Source organism: Capra hircus, chromosome 19 (genome assembly GCF_001704415.2).
Source record: "Capra hircus breed San Clemente chromosome 19, ASM170441v1, whole genome shotgun sequence".
Classification (NCBI taxonomy): Eukaryota; Metazoa; Chordata; class Mammalia; order Artiodactyla; family Bovidae; genus Capra; species Capra hircus.
In genome coordinates, this window is record NC_030826.1 from 29,316,561 (window position 1) to 29,339,922 (window position 23,362).

The 23,362-nt window shown below is 53.4% G+C and overlaps 1 protein-coding gene across 2 annotated transcripts; it reads right to left on the reverse strand.

Annotated features, from left to right (window-relative positions):
* Positions 901 to 21,960, reverse strand: LOC102181716 (myosin-3). Of its 2 annotated transcripts, none has more exons than XM_018064660.1 (42): positions 21,893 to 21,960; positions 21,362 to 21,397; positions 21,190 to 21,244; positions 20,363 to 20,574; positions 18,604 to 18,747; positions 17,928 to 18,084; positions 16,812 to 16,839; positions 16,367 to 16,475; positions 15,701 to 15,793; positions 14,968 to 15,031; positions 14,790 to 14,888; positions 13,933 to 14,036; positions 13,703 to 13,841; positions 13,198 to 13,316; positions 12,958 to 13,107; positions 12,272 to 12,442; positions 11,866 to 12,172; positions 11,688 to 11,758; positions 11,049 to 11,136; positions 10,849 to 10,966; positions 10,110 to 10,233; positions 9,885 to 10,021; positions 9,545 to 9,800; positions 8,984 to 9,226; positions 8,721 to 8,897; positions 8,468 to 8,613; positions 8,298 to 8,388; positions 7,568 to 7,957; positions 7,354 to 7,480; positions 6,821 to 6,939; positions 6,456 to 6,652; positions 5,933 to 6,116; positions 5,199 to 5,364; positions 4,794 to 4,918; positions 3,999 to 4,307; positions 3,679 to 3,882; positions 3,481 to 3,606; positions 2,459 to 2,629; positions 2,254 to 2,358; positions 2,000 to 2,095; positions 1,765 to 1,902; positions 901 to 1,045 (listed from the first exon to the last, which is right to left on the reverse strand). In XM_018064660.1, exons 4-42 carry the CDS (start codon positions 20,564 to 20,566, stop codon positions 1,019 to 1,021), a joined length of 5,823 nt encoding a protein of 1,940 aa, XP_017920149.1. In that variant the 5' UTR covers positions 20,567 to 20,574; positions 21,190 to 21,244; positions 21,362 to 21,397; positions 21,893 to 21,960; the 3' UTR covers positions 901 to 1,018. The 2 variants fall into 2 exon arrangements, with proteins under 2 accessions (XP_017920149.1, XP_017920150.1); XM_018064661.1 differs by having other exon boundaries at positions 21,362 to 21,373; positions 21,893 to 21,954.

The window sequence follows — 23,362 nt, forward strand, 5'->3', positions numbered from 1 at the left end:
TGGTCTCACTGCTGGGATTCATCAGCAGACCCCCCAGGAGGACACAGCACATTCTAGTCACAGCGTTGCCAGAAAGGGGGAAAGCACGACAGAGAGGTATGGTCTTTAAGGTAAAATGACCTGAAATCACTGACAGGCCACAGTGGCCCTCTTTCTGTGGATGACAAATCCCAGAAGGCGCTGAGCTCTCCTGATGCTTTAACTCCTCTTGAGTAAGTCTGGGTCATCTAATCCCCCAGAATCAGATAAAGGAGGGCACTTGGCAATATTTCTGATAATGACAAACAAATAATTCCAAGTTTGACGATTCTGTTTCTGTAGCAGGGCGCCCAGGTAGCATTCTGACCTCCTACTGCATTTTCTCATAAAGACAGGCTTTCCCTGGGTAGGGCTGGGATTTTCTGCTGTGCGGCTTTGAAATCATGTACACTGAGCCGAGGACTCAGTGGCAGATGTCGCCCGAGCTCTCGGGGGACTGGCGCTAGTTCACTCAGTTATGTATTCCCAGTAGTTAGTGCAGCGCTCACGTGGAGTGCTGCCTAACAAACTTTTCCTGTACTCCAGGGCAGTTCCCTGAGAGGGTGTAGGGGGACTCTAGCCCCTGCCTTATAACCTAGTTCAATTTGAGACAGGGCTTTCCTGAACCAAGCCTTCATGCGTCCCTCATGTTGTACTGGGGGATGACTCTTTGGACAAACTCCCCCTTCTCCTGCCAGAGCAGTGGTTAACCTAATCTCAAATGTAAGCCAAAAGCAATCTCTCCCTGTCCCCACATACACACCCCAGAAAATATTCAGAATAGCTTTATCAAGCCATCTGCTGAGATTTCCACATTGGGCATAAATATCACCAGTGAACCATTTCCACACTGGGAAGAGAAAACAAATACAACGAAACAGCCCCAAACTGAAAACAAAGTTTATTGCATGTGAAAAGCAGTCACATGAAAAGTATCAGAATCAGGAACCATGAAAATACACATTTTGCATATTTTCTGTCCTGTTGCAGAGGAGGGGGCTCACTCTTCACTCTCGTGGACCACCATCTGGGGAGAAAATGGGCATTTCTAGTTATGTAAGCAGAGCCTCTCTTCCGGCTTCTTCCCCTCCCTGCAAGCATGCGGTTGCTTGCTTGTCTGTCTCAGAGGACAAGGGGTACTCCTTGGATCGCAGGCAAATGGATACACGACTGTCTAGGTGGTGGCCGTCACCCCAGGCCTGAGAGCCTGGTCCTCAGAACAGCCCAGGGGTGGTCTTCCCTAGAGTCTCAGACGGTAAAGAATCCACCTGCAATGCAGGAGACCTGGGTTCGATCCCTGAGTTGAGAAGAGCCCCTGGAGAAGGGAATGGCTACCCACTCCAGTGTTCTTGCCTGGAGAATCCCATGGACAGAGGAACCTTGTGGGCTACAGTCCATGGGGTCACAAAGAGTCAGACACAACTGGGCGACCTTCACTTAGGGACCTACACGCGGTGACTGCGGTGACGGAGGCCTGAGGCAGAGGGCGCCCGAGAGCTCCGTTCCCACGGAGGGACCACTCCCTGCTTTTCAGGACAGTGTTTTATTGGGACTCACAGACCTGGGTTTAGCCGGGCTCTTCTCAGCTGTGTGGCTCTAAGCAAATCCCAGACGGACTAGTTCTAAAGTCGATGGTGCTCCAGGGTCCCGTCCATCTCAAAAATGTCTCCATCTCGGGGGGCTTCCTCCCCAGGAGCCACACCTCCCCTCCTCGTCCTCCCCACCCAGTGCCTCAGGATCACCTACCCGGCTGGAGGTGAAGTCTCGGGTCTTCGCTCGCAGCTTATTGACTTGAGATTCAGCAATATCGGCCCGTTCTTCAGCCTCCTCCAGCTCATGCTGAGCTTTTCGGAACTTGGTGAGATGAGCGTTGGCTTGTTCATCCTAAAAGAGAGTCAAGTGGGTATGAGCAGTGAGCTCCTCTCTGGAGCTCCCGGGCATAAGCAGGGCGGGTTGTCGCCCTGGGGTCGTGCTGACTTACAGCCTCCTCCGCCTGCCTCTTGTAGGACTTGACCTTCACTTGAAGTTTGTCCACCAGATCCTGTAATCTCAGCACATTCTTCCTGTCCTCTTCACTCTTCAAGAGAGAGCATGGGATGGCAGGTCACCAGGAGGGGACAGGGACGCAAAAGGTCCCAGTGCCTGGGCTAAAGAGTTTCTCCCTGTTTTCAGAGAGGACCCAGGGTGAGGTTCCCCATTACAGAGGAAATGCCCCTGGGGTTTCCTTCCGCTTGCCTGGTAAGTTAACTCCTTGACCCGCCGCTCATACTTCCTCAGGCCCTTGACAGACTCAGCGTTCTTCTTCTGCTCCCCCTCAAGCTCAGACTCCAGCTCTCGGATCTGGGGGAGCACTTGGGAAATTAGTCTGGGGCTAGATGGAGCATGACCAGGGCAGGCTGGAAAGCTCCGCTTATTATGCTGGGGTCCCTCCCCCAAGTACCCGCGTCTCCAGCTTCTGGATCTGCTTCTTCCCGCCCTTCAGGGCCAGCTGCTCAGCCTCGTCCAGGCGGTGCTGCAGGTCCTTCACCGTCTGCTCCAGGTTCTTCTTCATCCGCTCCAGGTGGGCGCTGGTGTCCTGCTCCTTCTTCAGTTCCTCGGCCATCATGGCCGCCTGAAAAGCACATCCCACTGAGATGTAAACAAAGGTCAGGTGCTTGGAACTGTCAAAAGCTGGGGACCCGGAGGACTAGAGCCACGCTGCTGACAAAGGGCACAGGTGACATGATGCCTGAGCCCACCACACTACCATGGACTCTGGGAAGAGCTGCACCAGGCATGTAAGCCGCACAGTGAGACCTCCAAGGGCTGCATGGGAAATGGTTTCTTCCCTTTCTTAAACTGGCCCCTTTGGGACCTCCCCACCCCAAGGAAATCCCTTCTTTCATTACCAACCCGTGAGTTATAGAACTCTGAGTCTATAACCCAGCGTCACAGGTGTGGGGTCGGGAGGCTAAGGGAACTGGAGGTGCGGACGGTGCAGGGCACGAATAATCGCGGGGTAGTGCTCCCCACAAGCAGCAGGTGGCGCTGTGGGAACCACGCGTCCAGCGACCGGCCTCTGGAGCAGGAAGGTGGGTGCTGGGGCGGGAAGCGGGCTTTCTGTGAGGTGACCTGACTATTAGGTACCGTCCAAACAAGGCGGGGGTGGGGGGGGTGGGGTGAGGGGTGTCTCGTTTTCATATTTGGAATCAGCCATGAATAGAAGGGAAGAAGAGCATACCTCTCCCAGGGCACAAGACATGAACAGAATTCCTTCCGGTCTTTCTCATCCACACTCCTGTTATTTTTCATGCCCCCCTTATGAATGTGTGGGAGGGCACACGCTGAGTTCTGGGGGTCGGGGGAGTGCTTCTAGAGCAGAGCTCACCCAACATGTGCCCTGGGGAGGCCCCACCCCGTCTGATGGAACCAGCTCAGGGCTGGAGAGAGAGGGCCTGGATGAAGTGCAGGGAGGGGCCTCACGTCGGTGATGGCCTTCTTCGCTTTCTCTTCAGCGTTCCTCGCGTCCCTGCTGGCATCCTCGACCTCACTCTGGAGCTGCGTGAGGTCCGTCTCCAGCTTCTTCTTGGTGTGGATGAGGCTGGTGTTCTGCCGCGGGAGGAGCAGGGTTACCACCTGGCATGTCCAAGGCCAGGACCCGGCCGCCTCCCCTCCACTCACCTGGGTGTGCAGGAGCTGGACGCGCTCACTGGCATCCAGGAGCTCCTGCTCTGCGATCTTCCTGCTCCTCTCCGTCTGCTCCAGGGTGGCCCGCAGCTCCTCCACCTCGGCCTGCAGCAGGTTGGCTCTGCGCTCCACGATCGCCAGCTGCTCCTTCAAGTCCTCCTGGCCCCGGAGAGCATCATCCAGGTGGAGCTGGGTATCCTGGCCAGACAGTAATGGAAGCATCTGCGTGAAGTTGAGGCCAGAGGACCCTGAGGCCAGCCCATTGCTGTGCGTGTCTGAGGATGGAGAGGTTCCCCACCAGGGAGCCCACACACCTTCAGCTGCCCCTGGACACTCCGGAGGTGTCTGACGGTCTCCGCGGCCTGGCGGTTGGCATGGCTCAGCTGGATCTCGATTTCGTTCAGGTCCCCCTCCATCTTCTTCTTGATCCTGATGGCCTCGTTCCGGCTCCGCACCTCGGCGTCCAGGGCACTCTGCATCGTCTCTACTGTTCTCTGGTAGTTCCTTTTCAGCTGTTCGATCTCTTCATCTTTTTCGGCCATCTTTCTATCGATTTCTGATTTCACTTGTGTCAGTTCCAGCTGGATTCGGAGGATCTTGGCCTCTTCATGTTCAAGGGCGGCCTTTGAAGAACAAAAACAAAACAGAAATGATACCAGTGATGGGACAGAGCCTGCTACATTCCTCTCTGGGGTAAGAAAACTCCAATGGAATATTTGTAACTAACTCAATAATATTCAAAACTCTTTTTTAAAAAATCCCTAACTTACCTTCAGTGCAGGAATAAAATATTTCATTAGTTTGTTTTTATTATACTATGAATCAACAGTAACATTTAGATCATATTTCTTAGGCACTTAAGAGACTATAGATATTTTAAATTCATCTCAGCCTTTTGTGAAATCTCATTTTTAGACCTATTTTAACATAGTGATTTTCTCCAGTAATTTCAAGATTATTCGCAGGTATTCACAGGTATCTGTCCACGTAGTTTGCTAGGAAAAGAACCAACATGAGGACTGTGACTCTGCAGACCTCGAGTGGGGCCAGGCTGGAGCCCCACCGCCACAGCTTCTGCTCCCTTCCTGCCTCCCTGGCATTCCGCTCACCTCTGCTTCCTCCAGAGCCAGCTGAATATCAGCCTTTTCCAGCTCGATCTGTTTCCTTGATTTCTCCAGTTCATGGATGGTTTTACCACTTTCAGCGATTTGCTCCGTGAGATCTGCTATCTCCTCTGTAAAGAGAGAAGTTTGATTGCTCTTGAACTTCCGCACAGGTTTCCACACAGAGGAAGCACTAGCCGGATGCTCTTAACTAGTTTGTCAAGCTCTAAGGATGCTGCTTGCTGGAGATAAGATACTGGACAGAGAGAGGCTCGGAAACAAGCCCTTGGGTGCGGAATGCTTCCTGAGCCTGCGTTAACAGACACGCAGATGAGGTTGGGTCCTGAAGTCACACTCCTACAGCCTCACACTGGCGATAGCGTGAAGGGGGATTTCACACAAACTGCTTACGCTCCAAATTCTTATTTTCTCGTTTCACAGTTTCAAGTTGATCTAAGGCTTCTTCGTAGGCGTTTTTCAGTTTGAAGAGCTCGGTGCTCAAGGAGCGGGACTCCTTCAGAGATGCCTCCAGCTCCGCCTGGCTCTCCTCACACTTGGTTTTCCACTCGGCAAGCACCTGCAATGCCGGGGAGAAAGGCACCTCTGTTCATGACCCTTCACCTCCAGCTTCTATCTCAGGACCCCCATGAGTGTAAACACTCTGAGAATCGGGGTCCCCTTGGCTGCGTCGCTTGTTCCTGTTGACTAACCAAGATTTCATTCCATAAATCAATTCAAGATCAGTCACTGGTCAACAGTAACTGCCATCTCCAAAAAGCAAGTGGACCCTTTGGGAAGGAATTAGCTGGGCCTACTTTCCCTGCTACGAAAATGGCCCTGCACTTCTAAATATTTCATTAAAACCTCCGTTCAGATCAACCTTACTTGTCATACTGAAGGGGAGGCTGCCAGAAACCCTCCCTCTAGGACCCGAATTAGATTTCCATATCAGCCACCCAGACAGACCAGCCATGTTGGGGACCAAGAATGCTTGGGGCTGGAGGAGGTGGCTTGTCTCCACTGAAGTGTTTGAAGGGGACCCCCACCTGCATCCCACTCCCCTTTGGTTTTAGGGGCTCGCCCCATGTCTCACTGCTTCTGAGGCAGTCAGGACTGGGGCCCCACCTCCTGCGCCCACCCCGCACCTTGTCAAAATTCCTCTGCTTCTTGTCCAGGGCAGCGGCCAGGGAGTTGGCTCTGTCCACGTCGACCATCAGGTCCTCCACCTCCGCTTGCAGCCTCTGCTTGGTCTTCTCCAGGGACGCACACTTCGCGTTCACCGCCTCCACCTGCTCCTCGGAATCCTGGAGGCGCTGAGCCAGCTTTTTCCTTAAAACAAATGAGAAGCAGATGCTGTTTAAGCTTCAGTCCTTCTTGAACATCACTATTCATCTAGCTGGAATCACTAACCTATGTGATTCAAACAGCTTTCCTTTCATAAGCCCAGGAGAACCTCCTGTCTGCTAAAAATCAGTGATTAGTAGCCTGCCTGCCTCTAACCAAGATCACAGTCATTTGTCTCCATGAAATGTGCTCACACAAGTCCTCTGCTGGCACAGAACTGCCTTAAAAGCCGGTAACATTCACTCTCGAGTAGTGCTAATGTCAGTGCTCTCTGTCATTTGATCATTTAGAAGTGCTAGTTCTTCTGAAGACAGAGTTACGTACTTGGCCTCCTCCAGCTCCTCCGTGCGCTGGATGGCGTCCGTCTCGTACTTGGTCCTCCACTGGGCCACCTCGCTATTGGCCTTGGACAGCGCCCTCTGCAGCTCAGCCTTGGCTTCCTGCTCCTCCTCGTACTGTTCCCGCAGCAGGTCACAGTCGTGGCGGGCTGACTGCAGGGCATGGGCCAGCGCGCTCTTGGCCTGCGGAAGTCAGGAGAGAGGAGAGGCCCAGTGCGTGAATGTTTCAGGCTGTGCGTGTGATGCAGTCCAGATGTGTTCCCGCTGTCATCACCCATGAATAAAGTTGTCTTTTGTTTCTGTAGGTGGTGCATAGAGGTTAGATCGGGGAGCATTCCCTCAGCTATGTACCTTGCTCTCTTCCTCTAACTGCCTCTTGAGCTCTTCTATTTGCTGGGTAAATGCTTGCTTGCTCCTGGAAAGCTGTGATACTGTGCTCTCCTTTTCCTCCAACTGACGACTCAGCTCACCTGTGTCCAGAAGGGAAACATTTTTATTTCGTCTGTCTGTTCATTCACTCACACATTCCTACTGTGTGTAAGGCACTGTGCTGAGATCTGGGGGTGAAGGCACGTGTCCAGGGCAAGGAAGCTGAGTGCACACCCTGGTGAGACGCTGCACACCCTGGTGGCAAACGTCTTGAGGGTGCTCAGGGAGCAGGGGGTGTTCCGGGCCCCTCCTCACTCCTCTCTCCTTACTGGACTCTCAGTGCTCACCTCCTCCAGGGCACTCTGAATGGCCTTTCGTAGGTTATTCTGATTGCCTCTCTCCCAAAAATCTGCTTCCCTAGAAGTCCTCCCCAAACAAATCCTGCCTTTGGTTTTGACCTGCTGTCCCAGGTGGGTGTCTAGAAGGCGCCGCCCCTCCCGTTCCCCAGCACTCACCAGCCTCTGTCTGCAGCCGGGACTTCTGGGTGCTCAGCTCACTCAGGCTCCTCTGAATCTCCTCGTTCTTGCCCCGGGCCTCGCTTAACTGGTCCTCCAGGGTGCGGCAAATCTTCTCCAGATTTGCCTGCAGGGTACAGAAGGGGAGAGAACTGAGTCAGTGCTCAGGTGTGGAGGGGCAATGGTGGGAGCCCCCTGCCTCCCACCCCCGAACCTTAGACTTGGACACGCTCTCCACGTTGCTGCCCAGGTCATCGAGCTCCAGCTTGAACTCGCTCTTCTCCTTCTCCAGCTTCTGCTTGACCCTCTGCAGGTTGTCGATCTGCTCCCCCAGCTCAGCCACGCTGTCCGCATGCTTCTTGCGAAGAGCAGCCACCATGGCCTCGTGCTGCAGGGTGGCCTCCTCCAGGTCCCGGCGCAGCTTCAGGAACTCGGCCTCCCGCTTCTTGTTCAGCTCTATCTGGGTGGATGTGACGCCCCCCGCCTCCTCCAGTCGCTCACTCAGCTCCTCCAGCTCCCGGGCGTAGTCGCTGCGCTGCTTCTCCGTCTTGGCGCGGGTTGCCCTCTCGGCCTCGATCTCTTCTTCCAGCTCCTCGATCCGGGCCTGTGCGGGCAGGCCATCTGACTCCCAGCATCAAGAACAGGCTAGTTTCCCCTCCCATTAGACCAGCCAAGTCTTGGGCTGCTCCCAAGACTGTGAGTTTCCCCTGACATGAGCCTTTCCTGCAGCGGCTGATAATGAGTATCCTCCACTCTGACTATGGGTTGATATGAAATACTTCAATTACGTGTTTTGCTTAAATTGTGGAAAAACTGTTCATTGCTACTGTCAGCCTGGACAGACGAGGCCCACGGTCCTGCCCCTTGCTCTGATAATGCACAGCAGACACGCCAGCTCACCATGTGTGGCCGAGCGTGAAAGCAGAGTCCCAAGCGCCCCCTACCTGTAGCTCTTTGATTTTCTTCTGAAACTGCAGGCCCAGGGTCTGCTCATCTTCCACTTTGCTTTGCAGTTGACAGTACTCAAAATCTTTCCTGTGAAGGGAAATGCAGGACGTGTGAGGACCAGACACCCGGGCACGGGAAACCTGAGCACAGCGGTGTCAGGGCGCACTTCTTGAGCCGCTCATCCAGCTGCTGCTTGTCATTCTCCAGATCCAGGATGGACTCCTGGGCGAGCTTCAGGTCTCCCTCCAGCTTCCTTTTGTTCCTTTCCAGGTCTACACGGAGCTTCTTTTCTTGTTCCAGGGAGCTTTCCAGCTGCAAAAGGCACCATCTCCTTTTAATAACAAACGCTTTGCACCATGGGTGCCCCGGGGGCTCTTCCTGCCCCAACCCAGGCCTCCCAATTGGCATCCTTCACTCACATCATCCACCTGCTGTTCCAGTTTGCTCTTGATTTTGCTCAAAGAACTGACTTTGTCCTCTTCTGCCTGCAGGTCATCCAGGGTCTGCTGATGGGCCTCTTGGAGGGCCTTCTTCTCTCTGGTTAACTTTGCAATGGTTTCATCCAACCCGGCAAGTTCTTCAGTGAGGTTTTTAACCTAGGAAGATGCCACAAGCAATTATAAGAAAATGTCAAGTTGGGTTTGTACTGACCATAGCAGTGGAAAGACCCACAAGGGTGTACCTTATTCTCCGTGGCGTGCTTCTCCTTCTCAACCTTGGCCAGAGTCAGCTCAAGGTCATCTATGTCTTTCTTCAGTTCCGAACATTCGTCCTCCAGTTTCCTCTTCTTGGCCGTCAGCTCAGCATTCATCTCTTCCTCATCCTCAGCTCTCTCTGTCACTTCCTTGATCTTAGCCTCCAGCTGGAACTTGGCTTTAATCAGCTGATCACATCTTTCCTCTGCATCCAACAGGTTTTCACTTTCCTTTAAAAAAAAAATGAGAATCATGATTTCCTTTAATGGTTTAAAGGTAAAGTTTGTGACATTCCAGTATTTTGTTGAATGAGTGAATTTGAACAAACTCCAGGAGATAGTAAAGGACACAGGAGCCTGGCATGTTGCAATCCATGGAGTCCCAGAGAGCTGGCCACAACTCAGCAAGTGAACAATAACAAAGTATTTTGTTATAAATGGAATCCTTTATGAAACATACCCAGTGACAAGCAAAAATCCCACCCCAAGTCCAGTTTTCTCAGATAATCAAATCTAGGAGAAAAAAAATCTAAATTCCTAGGCACATACAGCTTGCACTTGCAGCTGCAGGTCATTCTTCTCTTGCACTAGAGTCACCAGCTTTTCTTCCAGTTCCTTCCTCTTGGCCTCTGACTTGGCCAGTTCATCCTTGGTTTTCTGGAACTCTTCCTTCATGGTGGCCATCTCCTTCTCCGTCTCTGCACTCTTGAGAAGGGGCTTGATTTTGAAAAAGAGTTTCATCCAGGGCCAGTGCTTGACGTTCATGAAGGCTCGAATGTTGTATTGGATGCAGAAGATGGACTCCCTGAAAACAAAACATCAGCTGTTTCTAAGAGAGACTCCCCACTTCTCCCAAAGAGCTCAGATCTGAGCACAGACCCCGCTCGACCTTCTCTGCACCATCTTCTGGAATTCCACACGCATGAGGAACCCTCTGCACACGGCCTGCGTCCGGGTGATCAGCTTGGCCAGGCGGTCATCCCTCATTTCCTCCAGGGTTCCCAGCAAGCCAGCCTTGAAGAACACCTTGAGGGGAGACAGATGCCCTGGGTCAGTTTTCTGGAAGAGTCTGTCAGGGACCACAGGCCAGCGTCTGTTGGAACTGACACAGTACCTTGGTGTGTCCAAACTTGTACTGAGTGTGGTCGATATCAATGGATGCCAGCAGCTTTTCGCACGCCTTCTTACTGTCGATGAACTGCCCCTCGGGGATGGCACTGGCATTAAGCACTCGGTATCTGCCATGTGGACACAGAAACATCATAGGCTATTAGCAAAGACGTGAACTTTGGAAACCAGTTCAGGCCTCTCTTCCGAGAGGCAAGAAGCCCAAGGTCCTGAGAGGGAAGGAAACTTGCCCTTGGTCACAGGCCAAACAGTGGCCTGAAATCTAGGCCTCCTAACTCTTCTTTGCCACGTCCTTTTCTGCCACGTGGTGTATCAGAGAAGGCCCTAAGAAAGTGTGGGAGAAAGAAGCATGTATACCTTGACCAGGTATGGTGGTTGAATCATTGACCAGGTGGTGGTTAAATCATTTTACTTGGAGTCCACAGCTGTTCAGTGTTTTTCCCTCTCAAATTCTAGCATTTACACACCTCCTCAAGAAACAAATGGAACATTTCTATTACATATGCATGTTCAGTAGCTAAGTCATGTCCAACTCTTTGTAACACCACAGATTGCAGCCTGCCAGGCTCCTCTGTGCATGGAATTCTCCAGGCAAGAATACTGGAGTGGGTTGCCATGCCCTTCTCCAGGGGATCTTCCTGACCCAGGGATGAAACCTGGGTCTCCAGCATGGGCAGGCAGGTTCTTGACCGCTGATCTGCTGGGGAAGCCCTCTTACTACGCACCTCTGTTTGAAGTCCCCATAGAGGATCCTGTTGGGGAAGCCCTTTCTGCAGATGCGGATGCCCTCCAGCACCCCATTACAGCGCAGCTGGTGCAGGACCAGGCTGTGCTCCATGGCACCTGAAGAGAGAAGCAGCGCCAGCTTCGCACAGACTCTCCTGAAACCTGACCTCACTGCTTCCAGAGCCGGTGGGCGTCTTACCTGGGGTTTTGGTCTCGTTGGGAATTATACAGCGCACAAAGTGAGGGTGTGTTGTTCTTAAATTTGACATCAACTTGTTCAGGTTTTCCTAAAAGAGAAAGATTCAATTTGACAGTGAGCAGACTATAGGCTTTTACAGACACAGAGATACAGTGTAACAAAAAAAGGTATTTTAAACTTCTTGTGAATTCTAATAAAGGTCTTATTTAACTCTTTTCAAAAAGCCTTTCAATAGTCCATTTGGCAAGAAGTGTAGGCAAGTCACTGATATGACAGTCTTGCTTCACAGTGAGCCAGAGACCAGCCAAGTACAGGACGCCTGCTGAGTTAACTCGGGGACACTATCTGGCTCCACTGGGCGCCTGAGACGCTACTGCCTTGTGTCCTTCAGGCAAGTCAGAAAGTTCATGCTGAGGACTCGCCTCCCAGGCAGCCCGGCCAGTTGCGTGTAAGGTGGGGGTTAAATTCTGGTCCTGCAATTGTTAGCACTCATCTACGTATACCACCACTCTCCTAAGTGACAGAAAGCAGTTAAGACCACACCACTATTCTTGAATAAACCAAGTTCAGCATCTCTACGTTGCTCATTTTGAGATGACTTAAGCCCATTACAAGCAAATAAACTTCTATCTTTCTTACCCTGAAAAGGGCAGAGACGGTTTGGAAGGAAGAACCTTTTTTCTTGGCAACTTTCTTCTTTCCGCTGTCAGCTGAAAGAAAAGATGGTGTGTGGTGTTAGCAGGCCTCCAGAGCTGTTTCCTTTGTGGGTTGAGCTGGGGGAGAAGGGTGGATTCGAGGCAGCCTGGGAGTCTGTTACCGTCCGCGGTGGTGAAGGTGGCGTAGAGGTGTGCCAGGAGCCTGTTGGAGGACTTCTGGTACAGCCCAACCACCGTCTCGTTCAGGGGGTCCTTGTTCTTCTCCAGCCAGCCCGAGACACTGTAGTCCACGGTGCCCGCGTAGTGGATCAGGGAGAAGTGGGCCTCGGCTCTGCCCTTGACCACCTTGGGCTTCTGGAAGTTGGCAGACTTGCCCAGGTGCTGGTCATACAGCTTGTTCTTGAAGGAGGTGTCCGTGGCCTTGGGGAACATGCACTCCTCTTCCAGGATGGAGAAGATGCCCATAGGCTGGACCAAGGCAGAGCGCACACGGGGTGAGTGGGTGTGAGCTGCAATGACAAGCATCAGGCCTGTGAGGGGCGGTTACCAAGCACACACGGCAGGTACCTTCTCGATGAGCTCGATGCAGGCGGCCAGGTCCATCCCGAAGTCAATGAATGTCCACTCGATGCCTTCCTTCTTGTACTCCTCCTGCTCCAGCACGAACATGTGGTGGTTGAAAAACTGTTGCAGTTTCTCGTTGGTGAAGTTGATGCACAGCTGCTCCAGGCTGTTATACTGACATCAAAAACATAATGTCCACACGGAAGGTTAGACTGCTTTCGAAGTTAAAAGACCCACCAACCTCCTTCTTTCTCCTTGTCTCGGCCTCCCAGCAGCTCAGCTATGCTTTCAGGTGTGGTCACATTCTTGGGCTCAGCTCACATCACGTCTTAGAGTTTTCTCCAGAACTCAAGCTAGAAGATACCTCTCCGTCTCCTAAGTCCATGGCCTGGGCCTCTCCTGGACCCTGACCACAGTTTGTTTTATCTATAGTTGGTCTTCTGCGTACTTACATACTTCTCGTCATCATCTACAAACTACAAGCTTATCTTTTATTCACCTACAAGTCTTATACCTGGTAGACATTGACAACATGCTCTAATGGGTGTACATGCTTTTACCTGACCCACACTCCGTCTAGTGCCCCTCCCAGATGTGATATGGGGTGACAAGTGGCTGCCTGGACATCTTGCCTGTGATCCTGAGAACCGGCCCCCAGATAAAGCCACCTGAATATCAGGAATGCAAACCTCGAAGATCTCAAAGCCTGCGATGTCCAGGACACCAATGAAGTGCTGTCTCGGCAGCTTGGTGTCCAGCTGCTGGTTGATGCGAGTGACCATCCACAGGAACAACTTCTCATAGACGGATTTGGAGAGGGCGTTCACGGCGTGGTGCACCTGTGTGTGGGGGTCAGCACCTGTGTTGTGTCTGTGGGCAGGAGGCATCTGGTGCCTGCATCCCTTCCCAGCCTCCTGGCAGTCACTTACCTGATCCACGGTCTGGCCCTTGGTAACATACTCATTCCCAACTTTCACTCTGGGGAAGCATAAAGCTTTCAGGAGGTCCGAAGAATTCAGGCCCATCAGATAGGCTGTCTTGTCAGCCACTGGCAGGAAAGAAGGCCAGTTACAAGGGAAACCCCAGGTAACTGGCAAAGCCAAAGAACCCCTCTGAAAATCCTCCAGATGTTTCAAGGCTCAGCTCAGCTCATCTCCATGTGTTTACATTATGTGTCTCTAAACTGTTCACCTGTGGGCACTAAGTCACTCAGAGAATATAATGGGCTTTGTGAAAAGGCAGCACTGGGTTCCACAAAACCCTGGTCACTCCTCACCGTGTCTGAAGCAGGACCACTCGAGTGACTCAGCAGACAGGGCAGTAACCTGTCGGCATCTGAGCCCCGCAGAGGTTCATATCTCCAGGGGGAGGAGGATTGATCACTTTCAAGGGAGGCCCCAGCTCTAGCGCACGCCCCAGCGGGTGATGGGGTACCTTCTGTGCCGTCTGGCTCTGCCTGCTCCTCCCGCTGCTTCTGCTTGAACTTCATGTTCCCGTAGTGCATCACGGCGCCCGTCAGCTTGTAAAGCCCAGACTTCTCCTCGGGGGTGAAGCCCAGGATGTCAATGGCGCTCTGGCATTGCAGGAGAGCACGTCAGCTGTGACGTCAGTGATGGGGCAGGAGCCCCCCACCCCACACACAGCCTTCTCCCTGATCTGCTTACATCTGTGGCCAGCAGCTCCTCAGCGTCGTCAATGCTGGCCACCAGGATCTCGCCCTGGCTGATGAAGGGGTAGTCATAAGGGTTTGTTGTGATGAGCAGCAGCTCTGCAATGATGACCAGTTAGAGGGGGTCACATGGATGCAAAGGAAATACCCCCATCTGGGGCTAAACAGCCTCTCATACTCACACTGTAGCTGAATATAAAGTCTGGGGAAGACTCTGCACCCACCCTGGCCACACAGGGTACAAACCCCAGAGAGAACATATAAACCCTTTTGCTTTGTGTGCAGACAGCACAGATCCATGTCGGTTGGGAAAGATTAATCAGGAAAACGGGCTGAGCGTGGGCCAAGACACAGAGAGCCACTGGAGGGAAGCCCAGATGGTTTGGTAGAATCGTCGTCTTTTCCAAAACCTGTTGAAAGCTTCAGCCTGTTTCCAGGATTGGGCCCAGAATGCAGAGCAGACATAGCCAGAGAGCAGAGAAGGGCACGGAGCCCCTGTTGGTGCCAAATGAAAAGCGGGGTGGACATCCACCAGCTGGCAGTTCCTCTGACTTGACGCGGGCCTCCCAGCATTTGGTGGAAGATTGGCTTTGTGGCTGACCACAAGAGGGCATCAGAGGACCACTAAACGCTAAGTCATTCAGCCAGTTTCCCTGAACCAAAGCTGAAGGCAATCGTGCCTCATTCTTTTTCTGTCCATTGGATTGCATTTCTCAGATTGGCACATCACTGTCAAAACAGCCACACCCCATTTCTAAAACAAATTTCCTCTGCGAGTAGGCACAGCTCTCTTCAGTCCACTCACCCAAGAGCTGACAGGCCCCAGACCAGCCCCCCTGGGGGCATCCTCACCTATGAGCTCGGGCTTCTTATTGGAAAGAATCTGGTAGAAGATGTGGTAGCTTCTCTCAGCCTTCAGCTGGAAGGTCACCCTTGACTTTTCCAGCAGATCTAGGAACGCAAACACGGGAGTGTCTTCCAAACTGTTGCCCCGATGTCCCAAAACATCTGATCCTAGGAATCTACTTACACGTTTCAATATCTGCAGAGGCCAGCTTCCCCGTGGTACCAAAATGGATGCGGATGAACTTGCCCTGTCGGGGAAGAGGGACCAGGTAACCTGACTCCAGGTGTTCCTGCCCACCTGGGGAGTGGAACAGAGCCTTTTCCCCGGGAACTTGCAGTTAAGCGTCCTTGTCACCTCTCTCCCTGCTTTGCTGTGCCTTCCTCCACCCCCTTGTTCCACACTGCTTCCACATGCCACCCCAGTCAGCAGAGTCATGTTCTGTTCAAGATGCAAATCAAACCATATCACTTCCCTCTAACAGGATCCTGACTTCTGGAATGAAACCAGACCCTTCTCCTGGCCTGCATGCTCCCCAGGCTCCAGGTCCCTTCCCACTGCCCCTCCTCACTTCCCTACCTCATCTCGCAGAGCCTGCCTCACTCCAGCCTCTCAGACCCCCTGGAGATCCCTTGACTCCACCAGTCCCCTCCCTGCCTCTGCGACTGTGTCCGGCCTCACCCTGTGGATCTCAGGTTCACAGGCCAGCGCCCCCCAGGAGGGCTCCTCTGCCGGCCCTGTCTAAAGGAGACCCAGCCCCCTCTACTGCCCCATCTGCTAGGGAACCGTCAGAGTGTCTTGTGGACTTGTTTCCTCCTCCTTTCATTATCCACCCCCAGGACTGCAGGTTCCTGGAAGCAGGGATCGTGCTCCTCGCTGGCCTTGGCGGACACCCCAGCTCGACCCAGCACAGACTCACAAAGCGGGACGAGTTGTCATTCCTCACGGTCTTGGCGTTCCCGAAGGCCTCCAGCAGTGGGTTGGCACTGATGATCTGGTCTTCCAGTGTCCCCTGGAGCAGGGAGTCAGGGCAGGAAGAGCCGTGTGTGAGGGTTAGCGCCGATGCCCCTCCTCCCCAGCTGGTTCCTCCCCTGCCCCCTGCTTTCCAACCTAGGGCCCAACCACGTCATCAGCACCTCACTCAGCCCTATCGCCACGTCGTGTTTGGCTCTGGTTGGGTATCTTGACATGAACCTCATTTAACCCTTCAGTGCCTCCACTCTCCAGGTGGTGAGGTCACCTGTGTTCACACCATACTGCTGGGATATATTCGTTTTGAAAGGCAAATGGACGCTACAGTTCTCCCCGGGTGGTGTGTGTGACTCTGGTGTATGTCAGACTGACTTTTCTCAGCGGAGCCTTAGAGCTTGTCTTCTTGGCAATCACAGAATCTGGTCCTGTGAGATCACCGATGCGCTGGATCGTCTAGGAGAGCCGGCTGTCCCGTGCGATTTTCAACCCTGCCAGCACTCCTTCCCTGAGGAGACAGGCACCTCCCACCCCACACATACCCTCTGCCTCCTCACTCTGAAGTTAAGACAAGGGTTGGCAGCAGAAGCAGAGCCAGCCTGCCTCCTCTCCTTACCCTCATCTTGGAGTCCTTCTTCTTGGCGAGGTCTCCAGTTGCTGCAATTGTTGCAAAGTACTGGATGACCCTTTTGGTGTTCACAGTCTTTCCTGCCCCGGATTCTCCACTGTTCGGAGCGATCGAAAGAGAGAGAAGGAGAAAAAGTGTCCTGTGAGTGTGAACAGCCTCCTGAGCCACATCAGATGTGAGATTCCCCACAAAGAGGAGACCATTCGGAGAGACAAGGGCCCTGGGAGAACGGCACCACTGAACACCCTGGACAGGGAACCCCGGCTTCCTGAGGCCTCACACACCTTCTGGCCTGTCCCCACTCCATCTCTGCATCACAGACTTTGTTCTCTGTACTTTCTCACTAACAGAACAAAGCAAGTGGCATCTTCCCCTTCTGCACTGGGGACAAAGAGCCACAGCTGTGAAAACGCTCTACACCTTGGATACTTACGTGATCAGAATAGACTGGTTTTCACGATCTGCCAAAGGGAAAAATAAAATAGGGTTGATGGTATTATAAAAGGAACTTTCTCAGCCTAAATGTCCATCTACAACAGAGTGGATTAAGAAGATGGGGTATATACACACAGTGGAATATTACTCGGCCATAAAAAGGAGTGACGTAATGCCATTTGCGGCAACATGAATGAACCTAAAAAGGACCAACTAACTGAAGTAAGTCAGAAAGACAAATACCATATGTCACTCACGCGTGGCTATATGATACAACTGAACTTAGTTGGAAACTAGAAACAGACTCACATAGGAAACAAACCTATGGTCACCGAAGGGGAAAGAGGGGTGGGCGAGGAATAAATTAGGATTTGGGGGTTACCAGATACAAACTTGGAGAAGGGAATGGCAACCCACTCCAGGACTCTTGCCTGGGGAATCCCATGGACAGAGGAGCCTGGTAGGCTACAGTCCACAGGGTCACAAAGAGTCGGACTGGATACAGACGACTATATATAAAATAAATAAGGTCCTACTGTATAACACAGGGAACTGTATTCAATATCCTATCATAAACCATAATGGAAAAAATCTGAATATATATATATATATATATATATATATATATCTGAATCACTCTGCTGTAAACAAGTTAACCCAACATTGTAAATCAATTATATTTCGACCAAAATTTTTAATAAAAAGAGCTTCCCAGTTCTCCACGTCTCCAGCAGTCAGAGCTCACTGTACAATGACTCTGTTTTGTCCTACATGGGAGCTCAAAGAGACTTCTCCTTGAGAATACAGATCAAAGAGGTTAAGCCCCTGCTTACAGCCAGCCACTGGCTGCCCATCATATTAGGTTGAACCATATGAAACTACCAGCCTTTGTTTTGGGCCCACAAAAATGCCAGTTTCACATGAAGTAACCCATGCTTGCCTTAAATCCAAGCTTCTCACCCAGGCCTGCAAGGCCCTAAAATCTCTGGCCTCTTTTTTTCCTTAAGCACCTCCCAGTTGTGTGGAGGCTGCACACTAGAGGGGCGGCTGATTCCAGACCTGCAGCCTCCCTGAGCCCTGCCCGCCTCTCCAGGCTTCCTCCTTGGAGACCTACCTGTGAGCATGAACTGATAGGCGTTGTCAGAGATGGAGAAGATGTGGGGCGGGGCCTCCTGGCGCTTCTTGCCCCGGTAGCCCTCCACCACCTCGGGGTTGTACACTGGCAGCCACTTGTAGGGGTTGACGGTGACGCAGAAGAGGCCCGAGTAGGTCTGTGGGGGCATAAAATATGCATATTTATGTACACATGGGTGTGTGCCTATAAAACCCTCCCCCTTTGTTATTTCACTTTTCTTTATGAGAAACTTGTAAAGGAGGCAAGATACGATTTCTCTCTATGAATGAGGCAGCTGAGACCCGAGGGGTGCAGTGACCATCCACAGCTGCTGAGTGACAGCACCAGGACCCGGCCTCAGCCCCACCCCTCCTCTGGTCCCCTCCTGGGCCCACTCATCTCTCACTTTCTCATCCTCCATCACTCTCGTCCCTCTTTTGTTCAATGGCCTCAGTTCAGTTCAGTCACTCAGTCGTGTCCGACTCTTTGCGACCCCATGGACTGCAGCATGCCAGGCCTCCCTGTCCATCACCAACTCCCAGAGTTTACTCAGACTCATGCCCACTGAGTCGGTGATGCCATCCAACAGCCTTCCAAAGCCCGTCTCCGCGTGAGCCTCTCCACCCCAGCCCCACCCCCGCGCAGGTCCCGGGAGCCCGCAGGCGTGGGCACTGACGTAGATCATCCAGGACGTGTAGCGGTCCTTGAGGTTGTACAGCACGGCCGGCTCGTTCAGGTGCGTCAGCATGGCCATGTCCTCGATCCGGTCGAACTTGGGGGGGTTCATCGCGTACACGTCCTCTGGCTTCACAACCAGCGTCTGCAAGGGAGGGGGCTACGGTGCACACCTGGGCGTCTCTGTGCACAGGTGTGTCTCCCATGCCCAGATCAGAAGGAGGGGGTGCTGGAGGAAAGGCCTGTCTGACAGGGAGGGAGTTGGGGCTGGGGTGGCTCATGGTGGAGGAGATGGAATGGGGTTCGGTTCTGATACTCAGGCTTTTGTTTTTTCCATCTCCAGTGGTCTGAAGTGAGGGAAGGATGACAGAAAGGAGAGGAGGGTCTCGAGGGGATTCAGGGAGGAGGAGGCAGGCCCAGGAGCCAGCAGGAACTCCTCAGCTGGGTCATGCTGGCTGGGCCAAAATCCGGTTCCAGCGGCTCATGGGTGTTGGCGTCTACTTACAGGGCATGGCAGGTGGATGGCATCCCCGAGGCAGGGACAGAGAGGAGGCGGCTGGTGGTATGGACCTCCAGGCCGGCAGCCAGAGTCATCCTGAGCTCCCTGAAAGCAGCTCCCAGCCCCCACCCAGCATCTCGCCCATTCACCCCCACCTGCCTGCGCTGTGAAAGGGAACCCCCTCCCCACTCCCTTTCTGGGGCCAGAGAACTACAGGGCGGAAGGCGCCACCGGGCAGAGCAGCGGTGACAGGCATCCTCGTGCTCCCCTTTGAGCAACGTGCAGACCCGTTGTGGCGTGGAGCTCACCTTCCACTCTCCTACCCTCCACTCACCCCCTTCCTGTCCGAGACCTCCATTGCAGATGGTGGTTTTCCCAGCCCCGCGTCTGGGCCAGGTGGTAGGAAACCTGCCTTCAAGCAGGGGTTCACTAAAACCATCCAGGCCTCAGCCCACCAGTGAGGTGAGGGTCTGGACATCTTGGACTGTCCTCCACCGGGTCTAGCTTCTGTGCTCCCTGCAGCTTCGGAAGCCATTCCCCACTCCGTCATCCGAAATGTGCTGAGAGCTGCCCTCGAGCTTCAGGGCTTGGAAGATGGTTTCAGTGGGTGGTTTCCATGCTGTTTTCTTCCACCTCCAACCCAGTGATACTATTTCCTTTACTCCTCTCATTTGGATCCCCACCCCCATTTTATTTGAACCTTTCTTAGAACATTTCTGGATTCTTCTGGTCTAAATTCCAGACAGTTGGGATGTCCAGAATTCCTCCCAGCAGCCCCATGCTAGCCTGGCAGAAAGGAAAGGGCTAGACTACTCATTGCCTTCGTGATATGGGGACGCTGCTACTTCAGTCAAGCTTGTGGTCCACTAGGGTCTCTGACCTGCTTTCCTTACTTCCTTACATACTATCACCAGAAGAATCAGGAGGAAACCTAGGCTCCCAAAGGAGAGTGCTCTGAAGAAGGTCGTCCTCTTGTTGGACTTCCAACTCCACACCTTTGGGACACACACGGCTGGTTCCCGCTGACCTAGAGTGACTTGAACATCGACAAACGCGCTGGAACGTGACTTGCTTTGGCCAGCCGCAGGCAGGCGGTTCTCCCACCGTGCAACCTGAGGCCAGGGTTCATGCTGCTTTCTCTGAGGACACCTGGGAGGTATTCACATGTGGAGAGGGCCAGGTGTGGGGCAGACGCACCGAGCGGGTAGCCAGGGCAGCAGACAGAGGGCCCGTGGCTCGCAGAAGGAGTGGTGGGGCTTACCCTGTTGTCTTCGGTTTCCACCGTGACCTTCCCGTCCTGGGTGCTCTTAATTCTCCCCTTGGCATACTCTTCCTTAGAGTCAACCACGAAGCAGTAGGTTTTGGCATCAAAGGGCTGGTTCTGGGCCTCGATCCTCTCCTTTTCCGACTTCCGGAGGAAGGGAGCGGCGATGCCGAACACTTCCATTTCGGTGTCGCTACTCATGGTGTTGGCTGGAGGATGAACCCACCAGGTCAGCCCCCTACCCCCGACTCCAGCCCTGCCCCCGTGGGAGCCCACCAAGGTGGGCCGGGAGCATCTGATTTTTCCCATCCACCCCCATGGAAAAATCAAATTCACACGTATTGTGCCGACTCTGTGCAAAGGGCACAGAGTGGATGCCACCCAAGCTCCCCAATCCGGGTGAAGGAATCCGAAGGAGGGGGCAGCTCTTGGGACTCAGTTTCCTTTTCTGAAAAGCCCAGGTGTTGCCAAGGGGAAATTTAAAAATAAACACCATCAGAAGTTAACACCATTCTTCAAAGAGAGTGTGCTAAATGGCAAACAGCTAAGGAATTTGGGGACTGCTTTGATTCAAGGTGGCCACCTCTCCACACGAGGAAACTGGCTTTCGCTTCCTTCAGCTCTGTTCTGAGAACAGAGGTGGCATCTGACTTGAGCATCTGCCGAGACCCTCTCCCCAGCCTGCCCTGTCCCAGTCCAAGGTCCTCTCCAATCCACCCTGTCCTGGTCTAAGCTCCATAGGCTCCTGCCCCCCAGGCCCCTGGAAGTGGGAGGAACTGTACCCTGGAGACTTCTGAGCCAAGGGACCCAACCTGCGTCCTCACCTGAGAGTCACACCCGCAGGACGACAGCGGACAGCAGCAGCCGTGGAAATCAGACCTGCGGTAAATATGCAAAAAGAAAGCTCAGGGCACCTGATAGTGTAGTTCAGTTCTGAATCAGGTCTTGAATTAACCAAATAAGGGGAAAGGACTAATAACTTAAAAAGAGTCTTACCCCGGAGACAGGCTGGAAGAGCAGATGGGATGTGACCTACAAGTGATTCATAAAGGTAGTCAAAGCCCCCAGGCACCCCCAGACCTGGCTCCCACCAGCCCACTAACGCAGCCTCCTCAGTCTGCATGCAGTGCCTCTCTTTCAGAATGAGGCAGGAAGGACAGCGTCTCTGTCGAAAAGGCCTGTGGTTCCAGGCTAGGACCAGGCCCCCTCTGACTCCTGTGAACAGGGAGAAGTCTCAAATTGGCAAACCGACACAAGCCATCAGGGCCTTGAGATCATGGACACCTGCTCGCCAGGCACACAGTGCAGGCGGGGAAGGTGAGGGTAGAGATGGGGGCCGGTGACCCCACAGCCTCTGCACAGATCAGAGAGGAAGAGGGGGCTCGTCAGGCCACACTGACGGGCCGAGGTCCGTGGAGCATCCAGAGGGATCCTGCCCGAGGAGGGCCTTGAAGGCAAGGTCGAGGGGACCTCAGGGAGGAGGAAGTGGGTGCAGGAGGTGGAGACCCAGCTCCACCTCTAACTAACCTCGCCACAGCCAGGTGTGATCCTCCAAGCCACACACGGAAGAGAGCTGTGCGGGGCGCCCAGACTCCTCCGCCCGCAGCAGAGCCGGGGGCTGCCGCTGCGGCTTTTATAGCCTGTCCCCCCACCACTCATTCCGGCTCTATATTTGGAAAGGGAGTGACCGATGCCACGAGCTGAGGGCCAGCTCCCTTCCTCACGTTTTTTTTGCCGTTGCCAAGGGCGAGGTATATATAGAAATGAGCAGGATCCATAACCATTCTCCAGCTGGAGAAAGCTGGAAGTTTGAGATGCCTTTCTCTGAACCTGGGGCCGGGGTGCCTTCACTCAGCGTGAGGGGTGGCCTCGTGGGGGTCCTGCCTAAACTCCATCCTGCAGGCGCCACGTGCTTGAAAATCAAGGTGCATTCTGGGGACAGAAATCGCGTCCTGTGGGGAAAAGGAGTGTAACTTGAGGACAGAAAGATGAAAATCCTCTTGGCACTTTGGGCAACACTTTTGTTACAACACAGGGTTGTAACAGAATTGTGTGAATGTAAAACTTGTGCCAGGAATGACAACAATTATAATCCTCCTCCTCCTTTCACTGTGTAACTTTCTGTCTCATTAGTGTCATTGTTAATTTAATCCTTTCTTAAGCGCCAGTAGGACCAGCAAGTAAATTAATGACAGGGAGCCACCCCGCCAGACAGTATCCACAGCAACAGCTGCTTGAGGACCTGTTGTTATTAAAATACATGACCAGTTAGGAAAGACAGCTGCTGGCCAGGGTTGGGGTTAGAGGGTGGCGTGCCTGCAGAGAAACACGGGGATGGGAGGAGAGGGTCCAGCAAGCGTGGCTCTTTCTAAATCAGGGTTGAAGGAACAAAGCCGGGAGACCAGAGGTACGGCTGAAGCTCAGCCCACTCCCGTCCGGCTTTGTGTCGGCTTCTTTTCTCCCTACCTTTCCTGACAAGCCTTTGGGAGGGTGGTTGGTGGGCACCCCGTGGTCATTAACTGTCACCAGTTCCCCCTTGAGAGGAAGAGCGGCCCCCTCCCAACACACAGCACTTGCGGAAGTGGAAGAGGTGTGGGCGGGGATGGGGCAGCAGGGCTGTGGACCCCAAGACACAGGGACATACGTTAATCGCCCACTGTATGCTGGCCCCAGGGCAGAGCACCTCAAGAGGGCACAAGAGGAAGGGAGACGTAGCCTTTACCCTTAGCGGTTCCCAGGCTAATGGTGAGCCGACTGTTTTTGAGATTCAGGTGATTTTAGGTCAAAGCACACTTGGTGAACCGCCTGCTCTGTGAGGGCCAGGCAGGTGCGCGGCTGAAGGGAAAAAATACAGGAAGCCTGCACCCCTCAGCCTGCCATGGGCTCGCGGTGTGTACACTCCCAGCTCCCTGCTCCAGCTGGGTGGAGACCCCCATGCCTAGAGACCCTCCTCACCCAAGAAGACAGCCCAATGCTCCTAAAGGGTCGGTCTGTGTC